Source organism: Suricata suricatta, chromosome 13, assembly GCF_006229205.1.
Source record: "Suricata suricatta isolate VVHF042 chromosome 13, meerkat_22Aug2017_6uvM2_HiC, whole genome shotgun sequence".
In the NCBI taxonomy this organism is placed as follows: Eukaryota; Metazoa; Chordata; class Mammalia; order Carnivora; family Herpestidae; genus Suricata; species Suricata suricatta.
This window is the reverse complement of record NC_043712.1, coordinates 10,952,807-10,977,873: the sequence shown is the minus strand read 5'-3', so window position 1 is coordinate 10,977,873 and position 25,067 is coordinate 10,952,807. Positions and strand designations below refer to the sequence as shown.

The 25,067-nt window shown below is 50.0% G+C and overlaps 1 protein-coding gene across 3 annotated transcripts in view; it reads right to left on the bottom strand.

Annotated features, from left to right (window-relative positions):
- DENND1A (DENN domain containing 1A) overlaps positions 1 to 25,067 on the bottom strand; it is a 452,638-nt gene that overhangs the window by 52,664 nt on the left and 374,907 nt on the right. For all 3 annotated transcript variants that reach the window (XM_029920022.1, XM_029920020.1, XM_029920021.1), the window contains 5 exons: positions 10,938 to 11,042; positions 10,442 to 10,529; positions 8,278 to 8,318; positions 5,973 to 6,044; positions 4,686 to 4,742 (listed from right to left, as the gene is read on the bottom strand). In XM_029920022.1, the coding sequence (XP_029775882.1) occupies positions 4,686 to 4,742; positions 5,973 to 6,044; positions 8,278 to 8,318; positions 10,442 to 10,529; positions 10,938 to 11,042 (363 nt within the window). The remainder of the gene's footprint in view (positions 1 to 4,685; positions 4,743 to 5,972; positions 6,045 to 8,277; positions 8,319 to 10,441; positions 10,530 to 10,937; positions 11,043 to 25,067) is intronic.

The following is a 25,067-nucleotide window of genomic DNA, read 5'->3' as shown; positions in this document are numbered from 1 at the left end:
GGGACTGATTAATGTATATAAGCCCACCAGATAAAGTTTTCTGTAGCCACTCAAAACAAGGGCGTGCGGAAGACACATTTAGTGGTTTCGGAAACGCTTGGAATATAGTAAGTGAAAATGCAGGTTACAAAACAAGATCATTTTCTTTTTTCCTGTCTGATTTGTTGAATTGTCTCCAATAAACATGTTTTTTTGTTTGTAAACAGAAGGAAAAAAAAAGACTACGGATATGTCATTTTGAAAAACAAAACCAAGACGTTGGCAGGAAGGGTAAATCTGTTTCTTCCTTCCCGAAGGGTCACAGGGGAGGGAGGGGCTAGACAGAGCTGCAGACTGGAGGTCCCTGTAGGGTGGCAAATCTCTTACCGGGAGCCCTGGGGGCCTACCAGTTCCCATCTCTCAGTGAAGAAAAGGAGTAGGAAAATAATTCAATTCCTGTCACCTACCCTAAGAGTTTGCGGGCATCAAAAATCATGACTAGGGTCTCACCTCCCCCTGCCTGTGGAGAAGGCAGGGACAGTGTACAGTAAGTCACTGGACAGAGTACCTCTGAGAAGGCAGAAGGTAGAAACTGGCAAGCGGGGGGGGGGGGGGGGCAGAGGGCTGAGTGTCCTTGGGTACAAGCTAGGGAGGGGGCTGGACCCAGGACCTGAGGAGAGGACTTTATGAGTGGAGATGTAGGTAGAGACTTCCTGGCCCAGCACAGTCTGGTTAAGGAAGAGCAGGTGACCCAGCAGCTGGGACATTTCAAGAACCCCCTGGCTGAGGTGGAGGAAGGTTTGAAAAATCTGAAAGGTTTTATAATCAAGAGAGTGACTTAGTCAGAGCTATGTCCTAGGAAAATTGCTCTGGTAGCTGTGTGGATCCAACAGGGAGGTGACCCCACGCCGGCCATGCTTTCCGGGTATGTATACGTGGGTGTCTGGGCAGATCGGCTGCTCTGGACATGGGACATGAGGAAATGAACAGGATGAAAATTCCCACTTAATGAGTGGCTACTAAGTGTTGCTGTTTAAAGCCTTTACCTCTTCTAATCCTTACAACAACCCAGTAAAAGTGGATCCTTCTCCTAGTTACAGATGAGAAAAAACTAGGTTCAGAGAGGTCTAGTAACTTACCCAAGGTCCCACAGTTAATATCCTACCCAACCAGCTTATCTACCTCAGAAGCTCAACTACCACACCATGATGGCAGGGGTTTAAAGGTGGGCGTGAGGCAGGGCCCTTAACATCTGTGACTCAAGTCTCCATTTTCAGATTTGTGTGGTGCCCTTCTTTCCCAGTCTACTTCACACCACAGCAAATGCAAATTAAAATATGAATATTGATATCGAAACAATATCCAAAGTTGGAATTTCTGTGATTGAGGCTGTGGCGTATTTTAATGTGTTGGAGACAGGGAGCTGACAGTTGTGTGATAAGGTGTGAAAATGTCTGTTCTAGGAGAGTCTACCTAGATCTGCCCCACACGCGCTTACTCCCATCAGTACGCCAGGAAATGTTTGGCCAGAAACTCGAGGCCTCGCTAGCCCAACTGTGAATTTGCTCCTTTCCATCAAAAGCTCTTTATCAACAAGCGCGATTTATGTTTCTAAGATCAAAGATTTATAACTTTGAAAAGGGCCGTGAAATGGGCCCATTTGATTTGATCACTCTAATACTGAAGAAAAAAGATAATTGTTCAGGGGTTTCCCAAGGAGACATTCTGATGTGAATATCTTAATGTTCCTCGCTGGTGAGAAGGAGCCTGTGTGCGGCCATTGTTTTTCAACCAGGGCGCTCTGACCCCCACCCCCACCCCCCTTGTGTGGTGCGGTAGGAGGAGGGTGCAATCAGTTGATGGTCACAAGCCCAGCCACACGGGAAGAAAGCACTACACCCTCCATTTAGAAAGCGACAGCCGGGAAGCATCTTGGCGCCATTTCTTCTTCTTCCTAATTTTGAGCAAGTCAGACTTCAAAGGAGGCCAAGCTGCAGAAGAACTTGACCACCTTGCTGCATTTATCCAGAGAAACATGTTATCCATCCTTCCTCTCTCTCTTTTTTTTTTTTTTTTTGTTGTTGGGCTGAAGCAGAGCAGGTATGGAATAAAGCCACACCATAGTATCTATTAACGATTATTTGCCAATGGTCACACGGATACCCTGAAAGCTCTTCTTTCAGATGCTTTGAAAATCTGCTGCACAAATGAACAAGGGATGGAAAGGGGCCCTGCGCAGTCATATTAGAGATGGACCCTCCACATACACCGTGGTGACCTCTCCGCAGGTCGGCCCCACATTTTCTATTTGCAATTCAAACCCAAGGCGAGAGCGCAGAGGGCAAGATTGGGTTCTTGATTATATCTGCGAGGTCACCATCACTATGCAGACTTAGAGGAGGCCAGGTGGCAACCCAGTACATTTGAAAATTGGATCTTTGTTGGGAACTGCCTCAATTTCATAGCAGAAACCAAACTTGAGATGTCTGTATTAGACGCATCTGGGGAGCCACACGGATACGTTGCTGTGTGAAGGGGGGAGGGGAACAAAAAAGCCAAGGAAATATTTTCTACTGCAGTGAGAGAGGTCAGATGAAGCCAAATCCTAAATTAGCTCAAGAAAGGGATCAGGAGAGCACATTGCCGAAGACCAAGTCCTGTCTGCACTGAACAATGCTGGAGTTACAATGACAAAATAGCTCTTCCAAGAACAACTGCAAAATATCAAGCCTGTAGAAATCTGTAAGACCGAAGGGGGGAAAAGTGAAAATTGAAAAAGGTGCACTAATAGATCTGTCAACAGTCCGATGGTGACAAGCCACATTTCTATAAAATGCCTTCACCATTTGTGTCACCTGAAATGTACTGACACTTTCTATAGAACATTATCTCCTGAAGCTATTCTTGAAAAGACTGGCAGGGGGAAGAGAAGAAGGGGAGGGAAAAATCTGCTTTAGATACTACCAAGGAGAGGAAGGGGAGGTGGCGTGGAAGGGGAGCGATCTGGATTGTTTAAGTGAACCTTTGAACAACAACATCACAAAACCGGAGCGGGACCGCTTATTTGTAGAAAATGTTACATGTCATAAAAAGGGGGTTTTCGGAAGGCCTAGCCCTTCCGCCTACCAGGAGGGAGGCGACGGGCCGGCAGGGAGCAAATCCGACCAATAAGGAGCTCCTGGCCTCTGCCTGAGGAGGGACCCCTCTCTTTACTTCCTTCCAGCGGTATTCTAATGCCAGCTGAGCCTCCATCAGGTCATCAAGGAGGGGAAATTTGGCGCCAGAGCTCCCCCCTCCCTGCCGCTCTGTAGTTTACCCCACTCATTCACACGCGGCTGGGATAGGAGATAAAAAAAAAGTGTGTACAGGACTTAACATCCAAGAATTCCACCTGCCAGCCTGTGGCAGGGCGCAACAGACCACAGTTAAGGTCTATCTGGAGTTACATGACAGGATTTTTATTTCGGGGCTTGAATCTCGGCCGTTAAAAATTCACTCTCAGCCACAACTAGGAATCTAAATGCTTAGTCGGAACAAATTATTTTGCAATTAAAAGAATCAATTCCTTTGACCATTGCAAGTTAATGAGAGGTCCTTTCTGACTTCATAAAATTCAAACTGCTTTCAATTTTTTAAAGACTGCCGAGATAGACAAAGGCCCTTGTTGGAGTCGCACATGGTGGGGGGAGGGGGGATGTGTGCAGGATAATGAAGTCAAGATCTTTTGGAAAAGCAAACACTTGTTTTAGGAGGGCAGTAAGAAACGCTGTTGTTGGAGCACAGAGGCTGGAAATGGGCGGGTCTGGAACCTGATCTGGATCTGGTTCTGAAACAGAACCTCCAGCAGTGTGACCTTGGGCAAATTCCTTCAGCTCCGAACCACAGTCTAGTCTCTCGACACATGAAATAGGAATCACACACCACCCCCCAGGGTTGTTCTAAGGCTTAAATGCAAAAGCCCCCAGCCGGACTACCCTTAGGAAGTGGGCACTGAAAGGCGACACCAGTAATAACGATGACATTTGTCATGATATAAAAATGCCCTCTGCTGTGTTAACCTCCCTGTGTCAGGCTAGAGAATCAGGCAGGGGACTCTTGGCCAGCATGTAGCCTGTAGGATTTTATACCATTTTATTGATGGTCCAAGAAGACAGAGTCCTCTCCCTGTCGCCTGGGTCTGACACGGGAACTGCTGGGCTCCTCTTGTGAACCCACTGCGGTGAAGAGAGCCCGAGGGGTCCTCCTGAAACCCACCCTTTGTGCCCTGTGTCTGCACGGTGGCCGTGTGCCTGCCGGAACCATGGGGGTCATTTCCCTGGAGACGCTTCTAGGTTTTGGTTATAAGCAGCCCCAGGGCCGGAGGTCAGTTGTGGGAGGGAGAGGGGACCAGATGGGGAGGCTGAGCCGATTTCGACAGAGCCCAGTGAACTCCAGGCCTGGTGGGGTAGGTAAGGGGCAGACCAGCAGTGGTGACTCTGAACTTGCTTGCCTTTGTGGGTTTAAGCCAGTCTTAATGTTATTTGAAGACAGTTTTTGTCTGTGAATATTTATAACAGTGTGAAAACTCCCGGACAGCTGGTAATGCATTTTGAAGTGTGCTAACAACAGTGTATCAAACAGCCCTCTATTGATCACATCATACTTTTTTTTGTGGCCACGCATTTCATACACGGTGCTTATACATTTTGAATAAGAACTTCAAGTACCTTTTGCTTCAAGCGGTTTTTCACCTCTTTTATTCCCATTTTTGCATGATCTTTTGCCTGCATGAAAAATTAATTTAAGTTAAGATTCCCTCTCTGTTTCCAGCAGGGACTATGCTTGATTTCAATCCGTCGCGAATCACCTTCTCTGATTACTAGAAAAAGGAAGGAAAAATGGGATCATCAAGTCGAAAACATAATGGCTATGAAAACAAATACAATGTTAAGAGGTTAAAAAAAAATCCCTTAAAGAGGCTACAGAGATGGTATTTTCTGCATTCTGACAGCACTGGTTTTCTCCTCCCCCCTTCCGAAGCCTTTCTTCTCTCTCTATAATTATTTATCTCGGCAGCCCGGCGATGGCCACCACTAAGTGTAGAGCAGCAGTTTTTGAGGCTGCTAGAATTTGAATATCTATTACATTTCACGAGGGCAGAACCTCAGGACCAATTTTCTGCCTGGGCTGAATGGCCTGAGCAGACACATTGCTGGGTTCCCCTAGTGCCGTCTCTTAAATCTCATTTCGGCACACACCCTGGCTTTTATTTTCTGTCATTTTAGACCTGCGTGGTTCTCTTGGCAGGCCACCCGCCCGGTTAAAATAACTACAGTTGAAGCACAGAAAGGACTAACAAAATTAAAAATGGAAATAAAACAAAACCACCCCAGTTAAGTGGCTCACAGTCAAATTAGCACGCAAGAGAAAACCATGAGGGGAAAAAAATACTTGAGGCTTGTAAAAGATGGCACATCGGATCGGGAACTGACGTGTTCTCCTATTTTCTCTCTGCTGTGGGCATGAGTTTCACAAACAATGCATGTCCTAGAGGGCAGTGGTGAGAGAGATGATGAGGAATTTGGGACAAAAATCCGGGAGGGGTTCCCACCGAGAACAGTCTTCAGTAATCAGCAAAGGAGCTGCTTCATTTTGATGTGCTAATGGGGATCCCTGTAGGAACCAGAACACCCCACAGGCCACACCTCTGCAAGGACACTGGCATGGAGCAGCCAGCATTTTAGCTACCCAGTCTACATTTTATTAAAGGCTAAAAACCAGTAGCTCCCCATTTCTTAATGGCAGCAACTGTGAGCAGAAACAGTTTCACCTAAAAACACCACTGACCTGGTCACAGAGTATCAACACGACATTATTCTAAGGGCGGTTTAGGAAGGTTTAGGCAGCAGCAGCCCCCTGAATCACCCCCGCAACACAGGGTCAAGTGTACTTAAGGGTTTCGTCATGCTAAGCGACAGATCTGTTTGGATCCTGAGTCCAGGACCGGTACTCACAAACTTATAGACAGTCTTCATGGCTGGGTTTGCTTTTGTTTTTACGGTATTCAGAATCGCTCCGCTTCCTTTCTATAATAAAAACATCAATTAGCAATTTGGACTGAAGAGAACAGTAGGCCAACACCAACAGAAACCTCTTCCCTTTGAACAAGTTAAGCAACATTCCAAGAGTGTGTAATTTAATTAGAGAAACAGGCCTGGATGGTAACCGGTCCTGGGCAGTTAGTTACGGCCACGGTGGAATCACTATGGGTGGGTACTGGGGGGCAGGGTGAGGAGGAAGACACTGATAACCAGATGCAGGAGGGCTCGGGATTTTGCTTGGCACCCATCTGCTGGCTGGAAGAGATGCTGTGCCCAGGCTCTCCGTGGCGAGGTTCCCCCATAGTAATCTATGGCTTCTCAAGAACTTCTAGTTTATTTGGCTACCCTGAGTCATGTGCCTTCCTTTCCTCTCCTTGGTTTTCTGTGTTCTTATTTTTAATCACTCTGGCAGGCTACCTCCCTTAGCATCGATATCTTGAGAAAAGGAAAGAATGAGTAGCCATCAAAGTTAATCATGGCCTTCGTACACATCCACCACACCGATTTCTTGGTTCAGGTTCTCCGGGAGAGCGGGGAGGAGAGGAGGGAGGAGGGCTTTCCCAGGACACACAGGCTCTAGGTATTCTGTGAGCGCTCACTGCGGAGACACCGTGGGTTAGCCTTGTAGGATACGGAGTCACGGGAAGGGTGGCCTTGGCCTTCCAGGACCTCCAGGCTGGGGGGGCGTCCCCGGGTAAACAGCTGCCACTGAAGGTCGTGACGGCTCTCCTGGCTGTGTGCTCAAGGCGTGTGGAAGTGGCTTACAGTCTACAAGGTCAGAGAAGGAGCTAGAGGATGAAATATTTGGTCTAGCCCATGAGGGGTGATGAGGAGCTCATGTAGGGGGGCAGGAAGGGCAGGGGCACTCGAGGGACAGGGAAGAGCACATTAGGAAAAGTGCAGAGGCTGAAAAGCCATGTGCTCTTAACAAGTGGTCAGCGTGTCACGGGAGCAACGGCAACCGGGGCTGAGGCCAGCCGGGGTCAGCTCCTGAAGGGCCAGGACACAGAGCCTACGCTCCAGAGGATTTTTAATCAAATGCACCACGTAATCTGGATTGTGATGGTTAGGAAAGATAATTCTGATTCACACAAAGAGAGAGACTGGATCAAGTGGGCATATAAAAGAATAAGATACAGTCATGTGATTCTTAGGATTAATGCTTAGCACAATTTTTGGTAACAGCCCGTATTAGAAATTTTGAGCTTTAATGAAAAAACATGGCAGTTCGACCTAGAAAGCGTTCTGTGTCGTAGGACAGTATGAAGTTTTGACCCACTCATTTATTCCATACTGCTTTCCAAAATGACTCAGGATCCTATTTCAATGGTCCTTTGGAATATTAAAACTCCTTTTATCAATCAATCAACAAGTCCTTATTGCTGGTCTATGACTTGCCAAGTGCGGTGTTTGGCCCTCCAAGAACAAAAGAGGCCTTTCATTGAGGAATTCCTTACTCTCGGCCAAATGCAGCCACTTCCAAGGGACCTGACTCCGCAGCGGTGTGCTCGGCCGGCAAGCAGAAAAGAACACTTATCACATTAAGTTCAGCTGCCTGTTTACATGTGCCTCTCCAGGAAGATAGGAAGCTCCCCAGGGCAGCGCCTGTGTCCTCCTGCTCCCCACTGCACCCCCAGCCTGGCATCTGGCCCACAGGAGGTCTCCAGCACGTGCACGCTGATAAACCCGTGTGAAGGCAGAAAGTGGAATTTTTTAGTGGCTTCTGAAAACCAAAGCACCTGGCTTCCAACACAGCCAGAAACTGTTCACAACCACAGTGAGGGGATTAAAAAAACACAAAACCCCAGGGAAATGGTCTCCACCCTCCTAGGAGCCTTTGCTGTGAAAAACACTGCAAAAGCAAGAGGGACCCAATTTTGGTTTTCCCATGAGAATTTCCCAGTCGTGATGGTCTGGAAGGAGACGCCCCAGAAATGCTCTAGAACGACAAGAGCCACTCGACACCCCTGGGCCAGCTTCCGGAGACGAGGAAGCTTCTCCTGGCTCTCCTTGCCCACCCCGAAGGACGCCTCAGACGTCTCATCCTGCAAGCCGCCACCTGGCACTAGATGGCCTGGCTTGACAAGCAGAAGCATCTTCGGCCAAAAGAATGCAGGGCCCCAGGCTGGATGACCACCTTGTGGGTGGCAGGGGAGTTCGGAGGGCGACCAGGAGGCTCGGAAGGGGCCCGGGGAGCTCTGAGGGGGTGCACACTTACCCGGACTGTGGAGAGCCACTGATGGTAGAGTTTATCACTGCCTGGGAAAGAGGAATCAGAGAAGGCGTTAAGGTGATGTGCTCTCAGGAGCCCCTCCAATTCCTTACAGCGAGCAGGACTCAGAAAGGTCAGAATCTAGAGAATCACAGGAGGCTCCCACGTTCTACTCCCTGCAGGAGGCAGCAGTGAGTTGCTGCCACAAGTTTTCTTTCTCAGAGAGATCTGATCCTATCAGTGCCCTGAGGGCCAACCCAAATCCTCCTGCCCCATTGCCTACTGGATAGAGGTCGGGTTGGACCCCCTTAGCAACCCTGACTGTCTTCTTCGGTCTTGTCTGAGCCCCTCCCACATTCGTTCTTTCCATCCCCTTCCGTTCCCCCCCCCCTCCCCCCCGTCCTCCATTCCCTCACAAACTCACAAATGCTGTTCCCCTTGCTGGCCGCCATTCCCTACTCTCTGCTGAGAGAGAGACAGGCTCAGATGTCATTTCCTCAGCAAGCTTCTCCCACCCCTTCCCCTGATCAGTCCTCTAACACAGGTAACACCCACTCAGAAGTCCACATTCTCCGAAGTTCTGTGAGCCACCCCAGGGCAGGCGCCACAGGGAGGTGCGTCCCCACACTGCTGGACACACACACGGCCCTTGATACACCTGGGTAGTGACAGGGAAAGGAAAGGGAGGAGTTGTTGGGGGAACTTTTTCATTTTATCTGGTGAGATAAGGAGGTCTTATCACTGGACAGCTTTTCTAGAAGCTCCAAATGACTTGACTTAGTTTAACAACACGGAAAGCCCATCTTCTCCTCAGAATTCATATTCAACTCTGAGAGCACTGTCTCCTTTGTGCAGCGCTCACGTTACAGAGTGAGGGTTAGTGGAGTCCTAGTCCAATGGCATGAAAGCCTATTTCTGCTCTTTTTTCTTCCTGCACTGGTTTAATCCGTGTTTGTCTTTAGTTAAGCATCTCTTCCTCCTCCCACGAAAAGCTTTTTTATTTTTTAAAAAATTTTTTACATTTATTTATTATTGAGACAGAAACAGAGCATGAGTGGGGGAGGGGCAGAGAGAGAGGGAGACACAGAATTTGAAGCAGGCTTCAGGCTCCAAGCTGTCAGCACAGAGCCTGACGCGGGGCTCGAACCCATGAACCGTGAGATCATGACCTGAGCCGAATTTGGATGCTTAACCAACTGAGCCATCCAGAAACCCCTAGAAAAAGCTTCTTGAGGGCAAAACTGGGTCCTCCAGTTCTTACTCCAGGGGGCTCTGGACATGGCGGGAGTTCAGGAAATGCCTATCACTGACCTTCGGTCACTGTCCACAGACTGGTTTTATTGGTTTCTCATGCTCCCTGTGCAGCGCCTGCTGGTCAGGCCCGTCAACGGGGTTTTGTAGGTGAGATTCTGCCTGACCCTCGGAGTTGGATTCTAAGCTCAGTCCAGACCAGACCCATGCCCAGCAATGAGGGGGCTAACAGCATGATTATGATTATTTTGCAGTTGGTTTGGGCTTTGCTGCCAAAGACTAAGGCTTTGGGACTTGGGAAGAAGGCCAGATTGGGATTTAAGAGGCACTAACACCTCTCAGATGCCTCCTCCAGAAAATGAGAGGCCGACCTCTCCAGGTCTAATGGTCTGTGGTGACCGGGCCCTCTGAGATGATTGTCACCTTTTAAAGAAACGCTCATTTAGCAGCGATCCTGTGCTAGCGTCCTGTCCTGACAGCCGCACGAGCCTTTCCTCGTGGACTCTGAGTTAATCTCCGCACGATTCCTCCTCCGTGCACAGACGGGGACGAGTCAGCTGAAGAGGTGACGCGGCCTGAGTTCTCACCACGTGACTGGAGGCGAGGCCCTGATCTGAAGCCAGCTCTCATACCTCGACATCTTGAGTGCTTTGTGCTTAGCATGCTGGCCACTACGTTGAACTAGACTTTAGTCACCCAGGGGAGGCAAGGGACCCCAGAACAGAAGATCTCAGACAGGCCAAGGTCCTGTGTCTCGTCAGAAAACGAAGAGGAATTCCTCAAACATTGCAAGGGTAAAATCCGTCTCTCCCCGATCCCGGCTGCAGGAAAGGAGCAGCTGACGCGCCCCACCCTCCCCGCACACCCAGTCCCCCACAACAGCCCACAGCACGGAAAGGAAAAGGAAGTGCTTTCCTACCAGCGTACTCGCCCATGCTGATCTCCTCTTCAAAAACGTCACTGAAACCTTCGCCAGAATTGAGAAGGTCCAGTCGACCATCAATAAACTGTATAAAGAGAGAACAAAAGCAGAACAGCTGATGCCAGGAGACAGAGGGAAAACCATTTGGCTGGGCACCTGAGGGTACAACTGGAGAACCTCTACGTTTCCCAAGACAGGAAAGGGCCTTTGGAACCATGAGGGGTTTTTTTTGTCTTTTTTGTTTGTTTTTTGGCTTTTTTTAAAAGCGAGTTTTCAAAACACTGGCTGCATGTGTATAACTTGTGAAATCGACCAACGTATTTGTGAAGGGTCTGTCTGGTCACTGACCACCCTCTGCACCCACCGCCCTCCCCAGACCCTGGGTGCCAGCCTGCCTGCAGCCTCAGTCCGTCCAGTAGGAGAGCTGCAGAGAGAGCCCCATCGGGGGTCCAGACTCGGGCCACCCTTGGGGTGGGGGGGGGAGTCCGGGTACCTGTTTGAAGAGCTGCAGCTGGATGGCATTCTGTAGGAACTGCCTCATGGCTCCTGAGCGATAATGGGATACAAAGGCTTCTTCACAGAAGGTGATCGGCTCCTCCTGGGAAATGGAGACGGGAGAGGAGGGTTGGAGGCACGGGGTGAAGGCGGACAGTTCTTAAATTCGGTTAGATGGCACTTCTCCATCTGCTAGTCTATCTAGCCCTTGTTTACCTGGTGAAGTGGCTATTGTCATTGATGGCAGGTGGTTTCAGAGAGGAAAAGCCACCCCCTCAAAGTCCCAGAGCTGGTGGGAGGCAGACCTCCTGAAGCCCACCCTGGCCCCTTCCGTACAAGCCAGTCATGTCCCGACAGCAAGTTAGTGGGATGTGCCCTCCAACGTGATTAACTGTCAAGCTTCTCTTTTCACTTTGAACAGAATCCTTTCCTCAGGTAGCACCTTGTGCAGACGGAGCCTCATAATGAAACTGCCCAGCTGCTCTTCAGGAAGCCAGGGGCCGGGGTAGGGGCTGGGTTCTCCTTGCTGGGCCTCCTCCCTCACCCCACTACCTTTGCAACCCCGGAGGCGCCAGCCACGGGACACAGTTTGAAAACCATTTATACAGTGATCTCAACCATTAGCAAATTATAAATTTAAAATAAGTATTTATTTTAAAAATGTTTATGAGAGAGAGAGAGAGAGAGAGAGAGAATATCCTAAGCACATTCAAAGCTCAGCACAGAGCCGGATGCAGGGCTCTATCTCATGACCTCGAGATCATCACCTGAGCAGAAACCAAGAGTTGGATACTCAACCAACTGAGCCACCCAGGCACCCCTAAAATAATTATTTATATTAAAAAGCAGGGATGATCAAAAATAAGATTTACCATCCAGTCAACTGTGTGCTTATGACGTTTGATGAGGAAGGTAGGCTTTAACCAAACTACACTTTGAATGAAGAAAATAACACCCTGAGCGGAAGACACAGCCCATCCTTGTTAGTCAACACCTCGATCCTTCTTTGAAGGTACCTGGAGTGCTCGTCTACTCAGACAAGTCTTTAATTCCGGTGGTGGAGCCTCAATTCTGAAAGATCAGACTTTTATACCTTGAACTGAATTAAAGGGACCCCTCCCTTCACAGACTTGGTGGCAAACACAGAGATGTTTGAAGCTGCACTTTTATCCTGTTTTAATGAGTGGTGTGAGTGTTAAATTTACTGTCAGGTGGCTGTAAATTCCTGCTTCAGTCTAGTCAATATTGGCTCCGTGATGGGGCAGACATTCTACAAAAGGTGCAAGGATGGCCCCCAAAAATTAGGGTGGGGGAAGTGCTTATTTTCGTAGAGTTAAACCCCACCGAATTTTACAAAGGATTGGAGGCAGCCTATGTGAGCATCTGAAACCAAGAAAAAATCAGAGCTGAAGAATATGTAAATAGATAAAATGAGTTGACTTGGGAAAAGAGTATCTAGATATGCATGTCTTGTATATATGGCTCCAAAAATGAAGTTTTACAAAATTAGCTCTGAGCTTCCTGCCTGCAAAAGCAAGAAGGGAAATGTGCAAACTTTACATTTTCCATGAGGACAAAAGGCATAGTGGTTCCTCAGGAAAAAGAGCTTTGCATGGCACTTACTACTCTGACATGTATTTATTTACACCTTCCCTGCTGAACAGCTGACAGGGGCTATCAAGGCCCACCGAACGTCCCATCCTTGTGGCCTGCAAGTTCTGCTTCCCATCCTGGGAACCATAGCAGGGCAAGGAAGTCCCTCTCCAGGCCACCTTATCCACGAGCAGTGTCACCCGTACACGATGACTCCGATAATGTTATAGCTCAGTGCCCTTCACTCTAACACCATACATGTTTCCATCCCCATTTGGATGGTCCTTCAGCACCTTAAACTCAAAGTGGCCCAAACTCCCAATTATTATCCCACCCGGACTGTAAGCCAAATCTGCTTTTTTCTTAAGTTGGCATTATCTGCAGTACCCGTGAACCTATCACACTGCCCAAGTCCTCCTTGGTGTGTGGGGGAAAGGTCTTAAGTTTGTCCCGGCTCGCCGTCACTGCCTGGCACAGGTCTGCTCACCACGGTGGAGACCGAATTCTGTGTCCCCTCCTGTCTATTCCAGTTCTTCAGGATTTCTAAAATCCACCTTAGATTACACTACTATCCTGCTCAGGAAGGGTGACTGCAGAGGTGTTCAACTGTGTGGTGATTTGATTAATGTTCACTTCCTCCACTAGACTGTAAGCTTCATGTGGGTAAGACTGGCACCTGTTTCTCTCAACAAGGCACACTTAGCAGCATGGGAGTCACGGACACAAGGTCCCTTGTGGGAGAGGAGAGAAACAGTCCTCGCTCTTAGCTGGGCAAACAAGCCCTTCCTAAGCTGAGCCTGGCTTTCTTGTCCAGAGTCCTTCTGTGTCCCTTTTCCTCCACCTCCCCTGCCACTGCCCAGGCACCTTCTGCTCTAAATGCATCTCCTGATCACAGCCATGTCCTTTTCCACTTGCTTGCTGGCGTTTGCCCCTTCTGTTCCACACACCTGGACTATCTTGCTTTTAAACACAGGCCTCTGTATGGCAGTTACTCGCCCTTGCTCAGTGCTCCCACCTGCCTGGTGTACTTCCTGGGTGCGTAGTAATCATTATTGGTGTCCCCTGTGACCAGGAGCTAAAGAGGACAGAGGCCCTGCTGGACTTGTGGCTACACCGCCCAGGACAGTGCAGAGCCTCCCTAAACCTCTGCCTGCAGCTGTTAGAAGCTCAGAGATGTTGGTTAAAGAACCATGGGATGAGCTTGACTCTGGTTCCCGTCACAGGAGCCCTGTGGCCTCGGTGTGGCTGAGACACGACTTGGCCTGATGGTAAAGAGGTCTCCGAGCACGATGCCAGGTGAGTGACACTGCTGTCCAGGGAGTTTAGCGTTCCTTGGAGGAAATGCTCGTTGGAGCTGTTAGCATTCACTCCTAGAGCTGTGGCCTGGTCTGCAGAGGAACCAATAAATTCGAGAGAGAGTTTGCAACCAGATTTGTATGTAAGGGTAGCCAGAGGCAGAATTTAGCTGCAGGAAAGCAGAAAGAATCTCGGCTTTGGGGAGACATGAACATTTTGGGCCTGTTGTCTACTTACTGGAGGTGACATCCTCCCCGGATCAGATATCTGCGACACAAAAATGGACAAATGGACACGGGCACGGATGGGAAAGATTCAGGGGAAATGTGACCAAGGGGGCTTCTTCTGCAAGAAGCTTGGAGACCAGCGTCAGCAGTGTCAGTCAGACATGGGGACGGATGCTAGCACACAGCGTAGTGCTACGGGGCGGGGCGGGGGCAAAATGTCCACAGCAGCCGGGAGAGGAAAGGGCTGATCCTCCCAGGGCAGCAGGCCAGAAACTGCGCGAGGAAGTGGGCACACTTCGGCGGAGCCTAAAAACATGATCAGGAGTCAGGAAACAAGTCCCATCCACTCAGGCCAACTGTTTTATCCTAATCCTGGTGAAAAGCAGTGACACCGTCACCCTTGCCATGTTTAGAGGTCTGACTGACCACAGCATGGAGGGCTCACTTTCTTGGAGCTACTCACCATCTAAGAAAACGGCAATAACCACAGTTCACCTACATCTTTACAGAATAACAGGGAGGGTCACTTGCCCAAGGTCACGAGACCCATAAATGGCAATGGCCTTTGAAGCCCAGACATCACGTCTGAGGTCCACTCCAGGCCCGTGTTGTCTCTGAGGCCTCAGCTCTGTTTGGTCATCTGTAAGAGAGCACGGGGGTTCTTTCAGGTTGGGACCCCTCACGTTTTCGGGTGAACGGACACTCAGCACTTCCAAGGATAAGCAATGCACTGTGAAGGCTCCTTCTGCCACAGGTCCAAATCGAGGATGCTGAGCCATGATGCCAGCCACTCCGTTCTCCCTCCTGTAGTTGAAAAGCCCACCCCGCTCCCCTCCCTGCACTGGAGAGAAGGACAGGTGTCTCCAGAATCCATCCTTTGTAAGAATTGCTGGTTTAGGTCTCCTGTTATGCTGATTACACCTTTTTTCTTCTTAGGTGACACTTAGCCGTGGGACTACGGGCAGACAACTACGAGAAAGCAGGCGAGTCAGGCCGTGAGCGTCCAAGCTCAGATCACATTAGTAGAGTTTTCCATCGATGGCCTGGGGGAGCGGTTAACTGCTGCTGCTTCAGCCTATCAAGGACTTTGTTGCCACAGACAAGTTTTGCTCCTGGATTATCTTCTTGACTTACGGAACTAGTCGAAAGCTCCATTACTAATGAATCAATCTTTGTTAACAAGTGAAGTTGGTGATTCCAGAGGCTTTTGATACTTCTAGAAATAAATGGTTTCTGTCGACAGCACTGTGGTTACCGGCATAAAAATAAAATCTCCTCTTAGAGACTGCTGAGGAGACCACTTTCCTCATTCTGCTGGTCCATACTTAAAGTACTAAACTCTTTATTTTCCTTCACAAACTTCTCAAAATTTTATGTGCACATTTACTCTGCAATTCTAAGGGAAAAAAAAATGAAGTGTTCATTCTTTATAGCCCTTGCTTAAAAGATCTACAAATAGTAATTTTGCAAGATTCAGCCATTCAGACATTTAAAAAACACCCACTCTGTGCCAGACTCTGCGTTAAAGGAATACAAAGATGAACAAAATACATCTGTAAGTAAGACTAATATCAGTTGATGGGTGGGGAGTGGAAAAGGAAGAGACGATGCAAGAAAGGCAGGATGTTATGTTTGTAGCACACTATTCACAGTAGCCGAAAAGACAGAAGCAACCCGAGGGTCTACAGGTAAATGGATGAGCAAAATGTATGAACAAGGAAATATCTCTCAGCCTTAAAAGGGAAAGAATTTCTGGCATGTTCTATAATATGTTTGAACCGTTAAGACATCATGGTACGTAAAATAAGCCAGGAACAAAAGGACAAATACTTTCTGATTCTCTTTGTATCTAGAGTAGTTAACTTCCTAGGAGCAGAAGGTAGAAGGTGAGTGTTAGGGGCTGAATGGGGACGGATGGGGAGCTGGTTAATGGGTACAGACTCTCCGCTTTGCAAGACGAAGAAAGCTCCAGAAATGGAAGGTGTGACGGCTACACAGCAGCATGAATGCGCTTAATGCCACTGAACTGTAGGCTTAAAAATTGTTTCGGTGGTAAATTTTATGCTATGTGTATTTTTCTATAATTAAATTTTTTTTTAATCTATAAAGAGACAGAGTGTTTATAATGTGGAAGCTGGGCAAGGGGGATGTGGGAGTTCATTTACTTTGTTTAAATTTGAGATTTTCCAAAATAAAAAGTCCAAGAGATAAGTTCCTATTATCGAGGAATCCTGTCTAGTTCAGGGAACTAAAGACCACAATACAGTGTGAAAACTGGCATCCCTGAGGGCTTGTTATTTTTATTTTTGAATATTTGGACTGGGGGTAAAGGCACTTTAAAAAAAAACATTAAAATTTTAAAAACCTTTTTTTTTTTTTTTTTGGGATCCAGCTAATGTAACACAACACAGTGGAGAGAGAACATGTCTTGGAATCGGAAAGGCCTGGTCTTGAACTGTGACTCTGACCACACTGGTTATGTGACCTCAGGTGACTTGTCATCCCACCCCTATGACACTTAACCAAGCCTGGTCCATCACATAGGGTTATGTGGAAGGTTACAACAAATTACAGCAAATAGGTTTTCCACTAATAACCATTTCCTTTTGGTTTTAAATGTTTATTTATTTTTGAGATGGAGACAGGGCATAAGCAGAGAGAGAGGGAAACAAAGAATCCAAAGCAGTCTCCAGGCTCTGAGCTATCAGCCCAGAGCCCAATGTGGGGCTCAAACTCATGAACCATGAGATCATGACCTGAGTTGAAGTTGGATGCTTAACAAACTGAGCCCCGCAGGTGCCCCCAATAACCATTTTCTTGCTTTAAAAAAATTTTTTTTTAAAGTTTTATGTTTGAGAGAGAAAGAGAGAGACGGAGTGAACAGGGGAGGGTTCAGAGAGAGAGGGAGACACAGTAGCTGAAGACAGGCTCCAGGCTCTGAGCTAGCTGTCAGCACAGAGCCTGATGCGGGGCTCGAACCCACAACCGTGAGATCATGACCTGAGCCGAAGTTGGACGCTCAACCAGCTGAGCCCCCAGGTGCCCCAATAATCATTTTCTTAAGAGCTGAGATTGGGTTTTACCAGGGCTGGCAATGTAATGTGCAGGAAACAGAGCAACAAGAATATGCAGGAAGGAAAAAGTGCTGCTAAGTCTGTAAGCACCATACTAAAATAGAAAACTTTTTCTTTGTGGTTTCTTTCTAGGCCCATAATGGTGCCTTTTAAATTTATTATTTAATGTCATCCTATGTAAAGAAAAAATAAAAATTTAAATTATTAGCACGAATCCTATGCTCAACTTTATACTGTGCAATGCCAGTTTTAAATGCTAACATATGTGGGATCGTATTTCGTAACTCACAAATGCCTTCGTGTTTTGTTCTTATCAGACAGTGGAAATGCTGCACAAGACCAATTTGAGTGTTTTTATTTCAGTTCTTGATATACACATGCTCGACTAATGCTCTCTGCCTTCAGCTTACTGATGAGAAAGGTGGCTCTGTCTTTTCCCCTCCTGCTAGGTCATCATTTTCACGGAAGTAGTTGGCAAATACGAGGAAGTCACGTGAATGAGAAATGTGATCATTTGAGGTTCTTAGAACAGCACTGCCTTCTGTTGGCACTGAGGCAAGTCTTAGTTCTAAGATAGAGTGTGGCCTCTTGGGGCTGCCGGTGCCCCACTTTCCCAGTTGTGGATGTTACAGCTTTTCCTTGTCAGCGCCTTGAGGTTTGCTGAACCCCCATACCCTGTGGGTCCTCTGTAACTGTGTGCTATGTGGCTGGGGTGGTGGGACTCCAGGGAGGAAATCTGTGCAGGCCTTCTCTGCTCATGTACACACTCCATCCTGGACAGATGTCCCCTAAGGCTACTGTTACAAAACACAAGTTTGAGGTAAAAGTAAGAATTTCAAGATGGCGGCAGGAGAGCATTAAAGTGGCCACAAGCGTGATACTTCTCCCCTTTCCCTTTGCAGGATAAATACTCAGGAGGGGCTCTGGAGGTCGGCTCTGTTTGCCATCTGACTTAGTAGCAGCAGCTTAGAATGGCTTCAAGCAAGTTTGGGGGCCCATGGAAGTGGGGTTCCTAAACTCCTGAGCAGGATACCTCCCCAGCTGAATTTTCTTGCTACGACATCCTGTCCACCTCACCCACACACTCATCTCCTGCCCCAGAGACTCTGGACTGTCCACCACGCCCAACCTGCCCCCGCACGCACTCCTCTGGCTTCCTTCTTTACATAACTGCCTCTGAGAACCTCACCTGATGCCTTCAGGGGAATAGGAGCCCTTCGTTCTACCTCATGGCCTCCACACCAATGCCACCTGTGCCCAGCCGGCATCCCCAGCGCCCTGCGGGCTCCCTGGAAGGCAGGCTCTCTTCTACCCTCAGGGTCTGGCATGCAGTAAGCGTCAGCTGGTCCCCTGCAGGGAGAGGCAGGGAGGGGAGTGGGACACAGGGCTGGTTCCAGTCTCAGCTCTGCCCTCTGTGCAGATGCCAGCCCTTCTCGGATCCGAATTCTCCTGGCAGCCTCAGGGCGTTGCGGGGCCTCCACTGGGAAGGACACAGTGGTGTGGTCATAGTGCTCAACCCTGGCCATGTGTTAGAGTCACCATGGGTGCTTTTCAAATCCCCCACAGGGCCACAGTTTCTTTTTATTTTTTAAACAACTTTTTAATGTTTATTTATTTTTGAGAGAGACAGATTGCGAGTGCAGGAGGGGCAGAGAGAGAGAGGGAGACACAGAATCCGAAGCAGGCTCCAGGCTCTGAGCTGTCAGCACGGGGCCTGACGCGGGCTCAAACTCACAAGCGTGAGATCATGACCTGAGCTGAAGTCAGATGCTTAACTGACTGAGCCTCCCAGGCACCCCTACAAGGCTACAGTTTCTAAAACTCTCCAGGACTCCAATGTACGGAAGGCGGATAATCACTGGTGTGGGTACAAGAGACTAGCACAGTGCCTGGACCAATCAGCATTCATTTTTTAAAACACAGGAAAGAAGAAAGCCGGAAAATCCAGCCCCATTTGTCACCAGCGGTTCCAACCTGGATGGCTTTTGTGTCAATACCTCCACATTCCTAATAAAACACCCAAGTCACTGGCTAAAGTGTGGTGCAGCCAGGAACCCTGGTCTGAAGTCCAAAAAAGGGGCTTCTACAGCCCCTGGCAGGCAGCTAAGACAACCCCACAGGCCACGTGGAAATCTCATGCCAAGCCCCCAGCCAGGGCCCGGGTGCCACTCCCAGAGCGGGATCCCCTCTGGCGGCTGCAAAGGAACCGGGGTGAGTTCCCAGCCAACAGAGAAAAGGCTTAGCATACTGTCTGGCCTAGAGACCGCCAGGCAAACCCTTACCGGAGGCAGAGGAGGGGGTAGGACGGTGGGGTCAGAGCACAGTGATTTCAGGCTGGCCACAGCAGCCATGAGTCTCAGAGGAAGGGCCGGTGTCAGCGGGGCACATGCCATGGGCCACCTGGACCCTCACCCTAACGAAATCGCCACCGGAGCTCACACATCGATACAGGACTCCCATTTCACAGATGAGGAAAGGACGCCCATGCAGGCGAAGCGTTTTAGCTTACAGTCCTCCCTGAGCCGGTGGGTCTGAACAACTCCCAGGTCCACACATGCTTTGCCCTCACCAGGGAGGACCTGGGCAGGCAGGTGCAACCCGGTTACCCTCAGATGGCGCAGGCTGGCCGGGGCTGAACCATGTTCTGGTAACAGGACCAAGACAGCCTTCTGAAGTAGGCCAGACACGCCAGGGGCAGACTCCCAGCCTGGGTCCGTCATTGTAATAAGCCCCAAACAAAGAATCGATGTGTCATCGGGAAGCCGCCTCACCGTTCGAGTGATTTAAGGCAGGGGAATGTGGATGCCCAACAAGAGCCCCTCTGCTGATTGGCAGGGGGCAGGGGCTGCTGGGATGACAGGCTTCACCCGTCGTGGCCAGCCGCTCTGGTATTGATGGAAGCCCCCACACACACTCACTAGATTACAGTAAAGACATTCAAATCACAGGCGCGTCGGCCCACGCCTGGCTCCTCTGTGCCAGCAGCCCCTGCCTTCTGCATTAACCGAGACGAACAGGGAGAAGTCAGGAAATTCTTATTAGCACGGGGACAGCAGATGAGCGAGGAGGCCTGTGGAAGCTGGGGCACAATGAAGAGGGTCTTCGTGCATACCAGCTTAGGATTTTCTTCCATAAGAAATGCGGATGGGAATCGGCGCTACCAGGAAAGCAGGTGCAGTGATTAAAACCAGCGCCCGCTCACGGAGCGCCGCCCCCGAGCTAGGTGGTTTTACATGCATTATCCCACTTACTGTTCCCGGCGAGCCGCAGAGGTTAGGTGGCGGTATGATATTGAGGCCCAGAAGGGTGAAGTCTCCTGCAACTGAGTGCAGAGGGAGAGTGTGGAGCCAGGTCACACGATGGCACCTGATGGAGCAGCCGCCCCCCAGGGGGTGCCCCAGCAGTTCCAGGAGATGGGTTAGAGGGCGGTGATGAGGAGAGTGGGCTTCGGAGAAACGAGGGTGTTCTGGCCCCACCACGTGCTTACAGGGGCCGTCTCACCGCTTAGAGCCTGGCTGCTTCCCGACACCCTGGGAATGCCGGCCGCGCGCTCTAACCGTTAAGTCCTGTTACATTGGCAGGTCCAAGAACCGTGCCTGGCTGCAAGGGAGAGCAAGCTGGTGGCCGTCCCCATGTGGCAGGAGTGCAACAGCTCCCCTCCCCAGTATGGACTCCACACTGGACATGCCGAGACCTCAGTATCAGATTCGTGCTGGCTCAGCCGTCCTGGCCGTGCCAGAGTTTGCCCATCACTGAGAGCCATATTCTGGGTTTTTTTTTTTTTTTTTTTTGAGAGCGAGAGAGACAGCGTGAGTAGGGGGTGGTCAGAGAGAGAGGGAGACACAGGATCTGAAGACAGGCCCCAGGCTCTGAGCTAGCTGTCCGCACAGAGCCCGATGTGAGGCTCAAACCCACGAACTGTGAGATCATGACCTGAGCTGAAGTTGGACGTTCAACCAACGAAGCCCCCAGGCACCCCCAGATTCTGTGTTTAACACAATGACTGTTGCATTCCTAAGTCCCAAGAAAGGAGGTGCTAAATTGACTGCAGAAGAGGGTTTCTGTGTCTTGAGAGTGAGGGGAAGATGGCTTCTGGGAGCATTCTGCAGAGAGGGTGGCTTTGAGGGCCTGCTGGGCCCCCGGGACAGAGGACAATGAGCCTGAAAGTGACTGGCAGGAAAGCCAACGGTAGCTGCAGATGCAGGAATGTGGTGGACACATGGGGCATGAGGCTAAAGGACATGGAGAGAAAACTGAGGAGGCACAAATTGGTCTGTCGGAGGGAAAAATCCCAGCCCTCTGAGTGAGTTATGTGCTGCTGCCGGGCCTTGGTGACATGGCCCTCAGGGCGGTCCTCACTGCTCAGGCTCACTCAGGATCACCCCTCTCCCGAAGGTCACTGCTTCAGGCCCGACCTCTGGTGCGCGGCAGGGGCCTGGGCCCAGGCGGCTTTGGCCGCAAGCTTTTAGTCATGAACAGACGGCGGCAATGTAAAGGGGAGAGAATGCAAAAGTCTTCCAAATACTCAACTCGGCCTTGATTCTTTTTCCTTGTTCAGGCCTCAGTTCCTCCATCTGTAAAATGGGAAGGTGCAGAGCTGGGAACAGAGAATGAACTCGAGTGGGAAGGACGGCTCTGCCACTTACTGCATCTGGAGTGTGGTGGATGGCCTAAAGCCTCAAGACCATTTTCTCATTCAGAAAGTGGAGGAGATACTTTCTCCCAGGGCTGCGTGGGATCAGCAGGTGATTCATATAAGGTGCTGAGCTCGGGGCCTGACCTCTAGTGGGGCTAAACATTTATCAGTCTTCTGCCCCAAAACATGCTTTCAGTGATTTACTTCAAGCAGCCCCGTTTCAGGGCACAGGACATGCACGACCCGCCCAGGACACGTGTGGGGGTCACTGGCGCAGGCGGAGCTGGTGTCCTGGGGTTGGAGGGACACACCACAGGTGGCACGAGTGAGACGCTGATGCCCTCCTCCTCCACTCGGGGGGACCTTCTCTGAGAAGCGGTGGATGCTGGGCCCCGGGACACACACGTGCTCAGCGTCCGCTGACCCACCCGGCCCTGAACCGAGCCTCCTGAGCCCAAAGAGCGGACTTTATCCACAGGGACAATGACCGAAGCGGCTTCGTTTACTCAGGGCCTCCCCGAAAGCAGCCCCCGTGGGCCTGGCCGCTGCCCCGGGTGCGGAGCTGGAGCCAGCCCTCCAAGGTGTGAGCCTGTGCGTCCCGCCACCCACAGCTCCACGCTTCCTCAAACACCCTGCCCCCCACAACACAGGGCTGGCTGTCCAGGCTGCCTCCTGCTTCCCAGGCTGCGGAAGTCCCCCTCGTCCTTCAAGGATGAACTTGGGGACAGCTGCCCTGGGACACTTCCCCTCGCCTCCCCCCTGCCTCGCGTTGGGTTTAGGTGTCCCTGCCCTGGGTTCCCCAGCTCCTGTGTGGGCTCCCCTCACCCTGGGACGCACAGCCATGTGTGCACTGCCTGGCCACCCATCACTTCCCTCGCTGGAGGGCACGGGCAGCGCCTTGTGTCTGCACCTCCAGGTCCTCGCGCGGGGCCATGCTTGACGAATGAATTATTCACCGCAGACAAGGCAACAGGAACATTTCTGAGGAAGAGGCCAACAGGGTGGAGAGCAAGACAGACAGACCGAGGATGCGAAGAAGAGGGTTGGTGGGAGGGAGGAAGGGAAAAGAGAGAGCGTGGTGTGTGCGCTAGGAGGGGCCGAGGAGGGAGGCGGGAGGCCGGGAACGCCGTCTAATTAGACCACATGTGCAGAACAGCATCTGGCTCAGAGCACAGCAGTTTACACGGCTCCTGGAGTTGTCGTGGAGACAACCACATGACCAGCCCGGAGCCGAGACTCAGGGGCAGCAATCCAGATGCACTCCTAACATATTCTGACAGAGAGCAGATGGGCAGCTATTTGCAGGGCCAAAAAATGCCAACTCCGCTCCCCTCCAGACCTGCGTGCCCTCACTGATCATTTTCATCTTGTAAAGTCATTCTTATTTGCCCTGGAACCGCCCGTTCCGCCCATGTAGGAATCAGTGTGAAAGCTGCTATTTTTGTAGTTCCCCAGCCATCACAACTTCCGGCCTGCTCCTCTGGGTGAGGGAATGTCACAGCCTTTAATGAAGGGGCCCTCGACGGCTGGGCTCCACTGCTACCGGCTTCCCCTCCGCCTCCATCTCTTTCTCGATGGAAAGCATCTAAGTCCCTCACTCTTGGGGCCCTACCGAACAGATCCAGGCCTGGGAGCAATGCCATGCAAGTGTGGGGAAAATACGGGTTTTGAGGCTGAGCGCCTGCTGGTCAGGTATTCACCCCGGGCAGGCACTTGGTCCTTCTGAGCTCAGTTTGCTTCTCTGTAAAATGGGCTTTGTAACACCTACTTTCAGAAGGCTATGATAAGGATTAAAGAATTACAGAAGATCTCTGAAAACGATAAAACTCTACATAAATTTTTTATGGTGATAAAAGTTCTTTACAAACCTCAACAATTTTAAGTAGGAAGACTTATCAGCTGAGTCATAGGGAAATGACAAAATCTTTGGCTCTGTACGAAACCATACTTTTTTTGCCCACATGCATGGCAAATGTCTCTCATGAAGGTCTCTGGTGAGGTGAGAAAACGTCTCAAGTTGGAGAATCAAGCTGGGCTTGAATTCTGGCTCCGACACTTACTTAGTGATGTGATCTTGAGCATGTAACTTAAAACTCTCGAGAGCCTCAGTTTCTTCATCTACAAAATGGGAATAATCATTCTTGTCTCCTGTGAGCTAATTCTGCTTGAGAGAATTAATTGGGACAATATACTGGGGAAACTGCCCAGCACATAGTAGGTACTTGGTAAATGTCAGTTCCATTTTCCTTCTCTATTGGCGGTGTGGTCTCGGGGAAACACTGGTCTTTTCTGAGCCTCCATGTCGTCTTCTGGAAGAGGAGGGAAGAGGACCTACCTTGTCACGTGGGTCCAGCCCGGGGCACAGAGGCCACAGGGTCTCAAGAGAAATGCATTTCCTTTCTGATGTCCGGGAAGCAGAGGGAAGGGAGGACCCCGAGTGGAGGCGCACATCGGGACAGCTGTCACCCAGGCCCCCTGGCCCGCTGCCCCGGTGGCTGCGGCAGGCTCGTGCAGGTGCGCATGCTCGCCTGCCTTCACAGATGTGGGGAAGGCCCAGCTAAAATTACTGCTGACGTGGGTTTACTGTCGCCCAGCAGAGACTAATGATTGTTTTAAGTAAATATTAATTATATGAGTCACCCAGATAGACTGCTGGAGTTGCGTAAATATTCCCACATCCACACATGCAGATGAGGAGACCATTTGGGGAGACAACTTCTTATACACCGCCTGCAAGGAGTTATTTCATGGCTGGTGGACTCTAATTATTTGGGGGATTCCTGGTTAAACTATCTGGGCAGTGTCTTGATGTGGGTGATACAGGAATTCCCTATTTGAGAGATGATCTTCTCTAGACCAAATAGCTGACTCAAGGCCCAGCAGTTTGAGATGGGGCTCTGGGTCTAGTGCTCGATAGCCACAACCCCTCGGGCATGCTCCCTCTGTCCCTGAGTCTCAGTTTCCACACCTGTATGGGAAGCCAGCTTTGATCAGTGGTTCCTACATCTGTCATCACAAGAAGACTCACGTAGGGAAACTTTTTAATGCAGATTCCTGGGCTGTGGTTCAGACCTCTGCAAAGCTGCTTAGGTGATTCTAATAGGTTTGGGAAGCTGGGGGGTGAGGAAGGGGGGGTGGTAGCATAACAGTAATGAGTAAAATACCCTTACACGTGCTTTCTCTGCGCCAGGAACCTAAGCGTTTTACATATACGCACTCATTTAATCCTCATAACCACCCTGTGATGTAGATACTGCTGCTGTCCCACTTTACAAATGGCAGGCTGAGGCCCAGAAATGGAA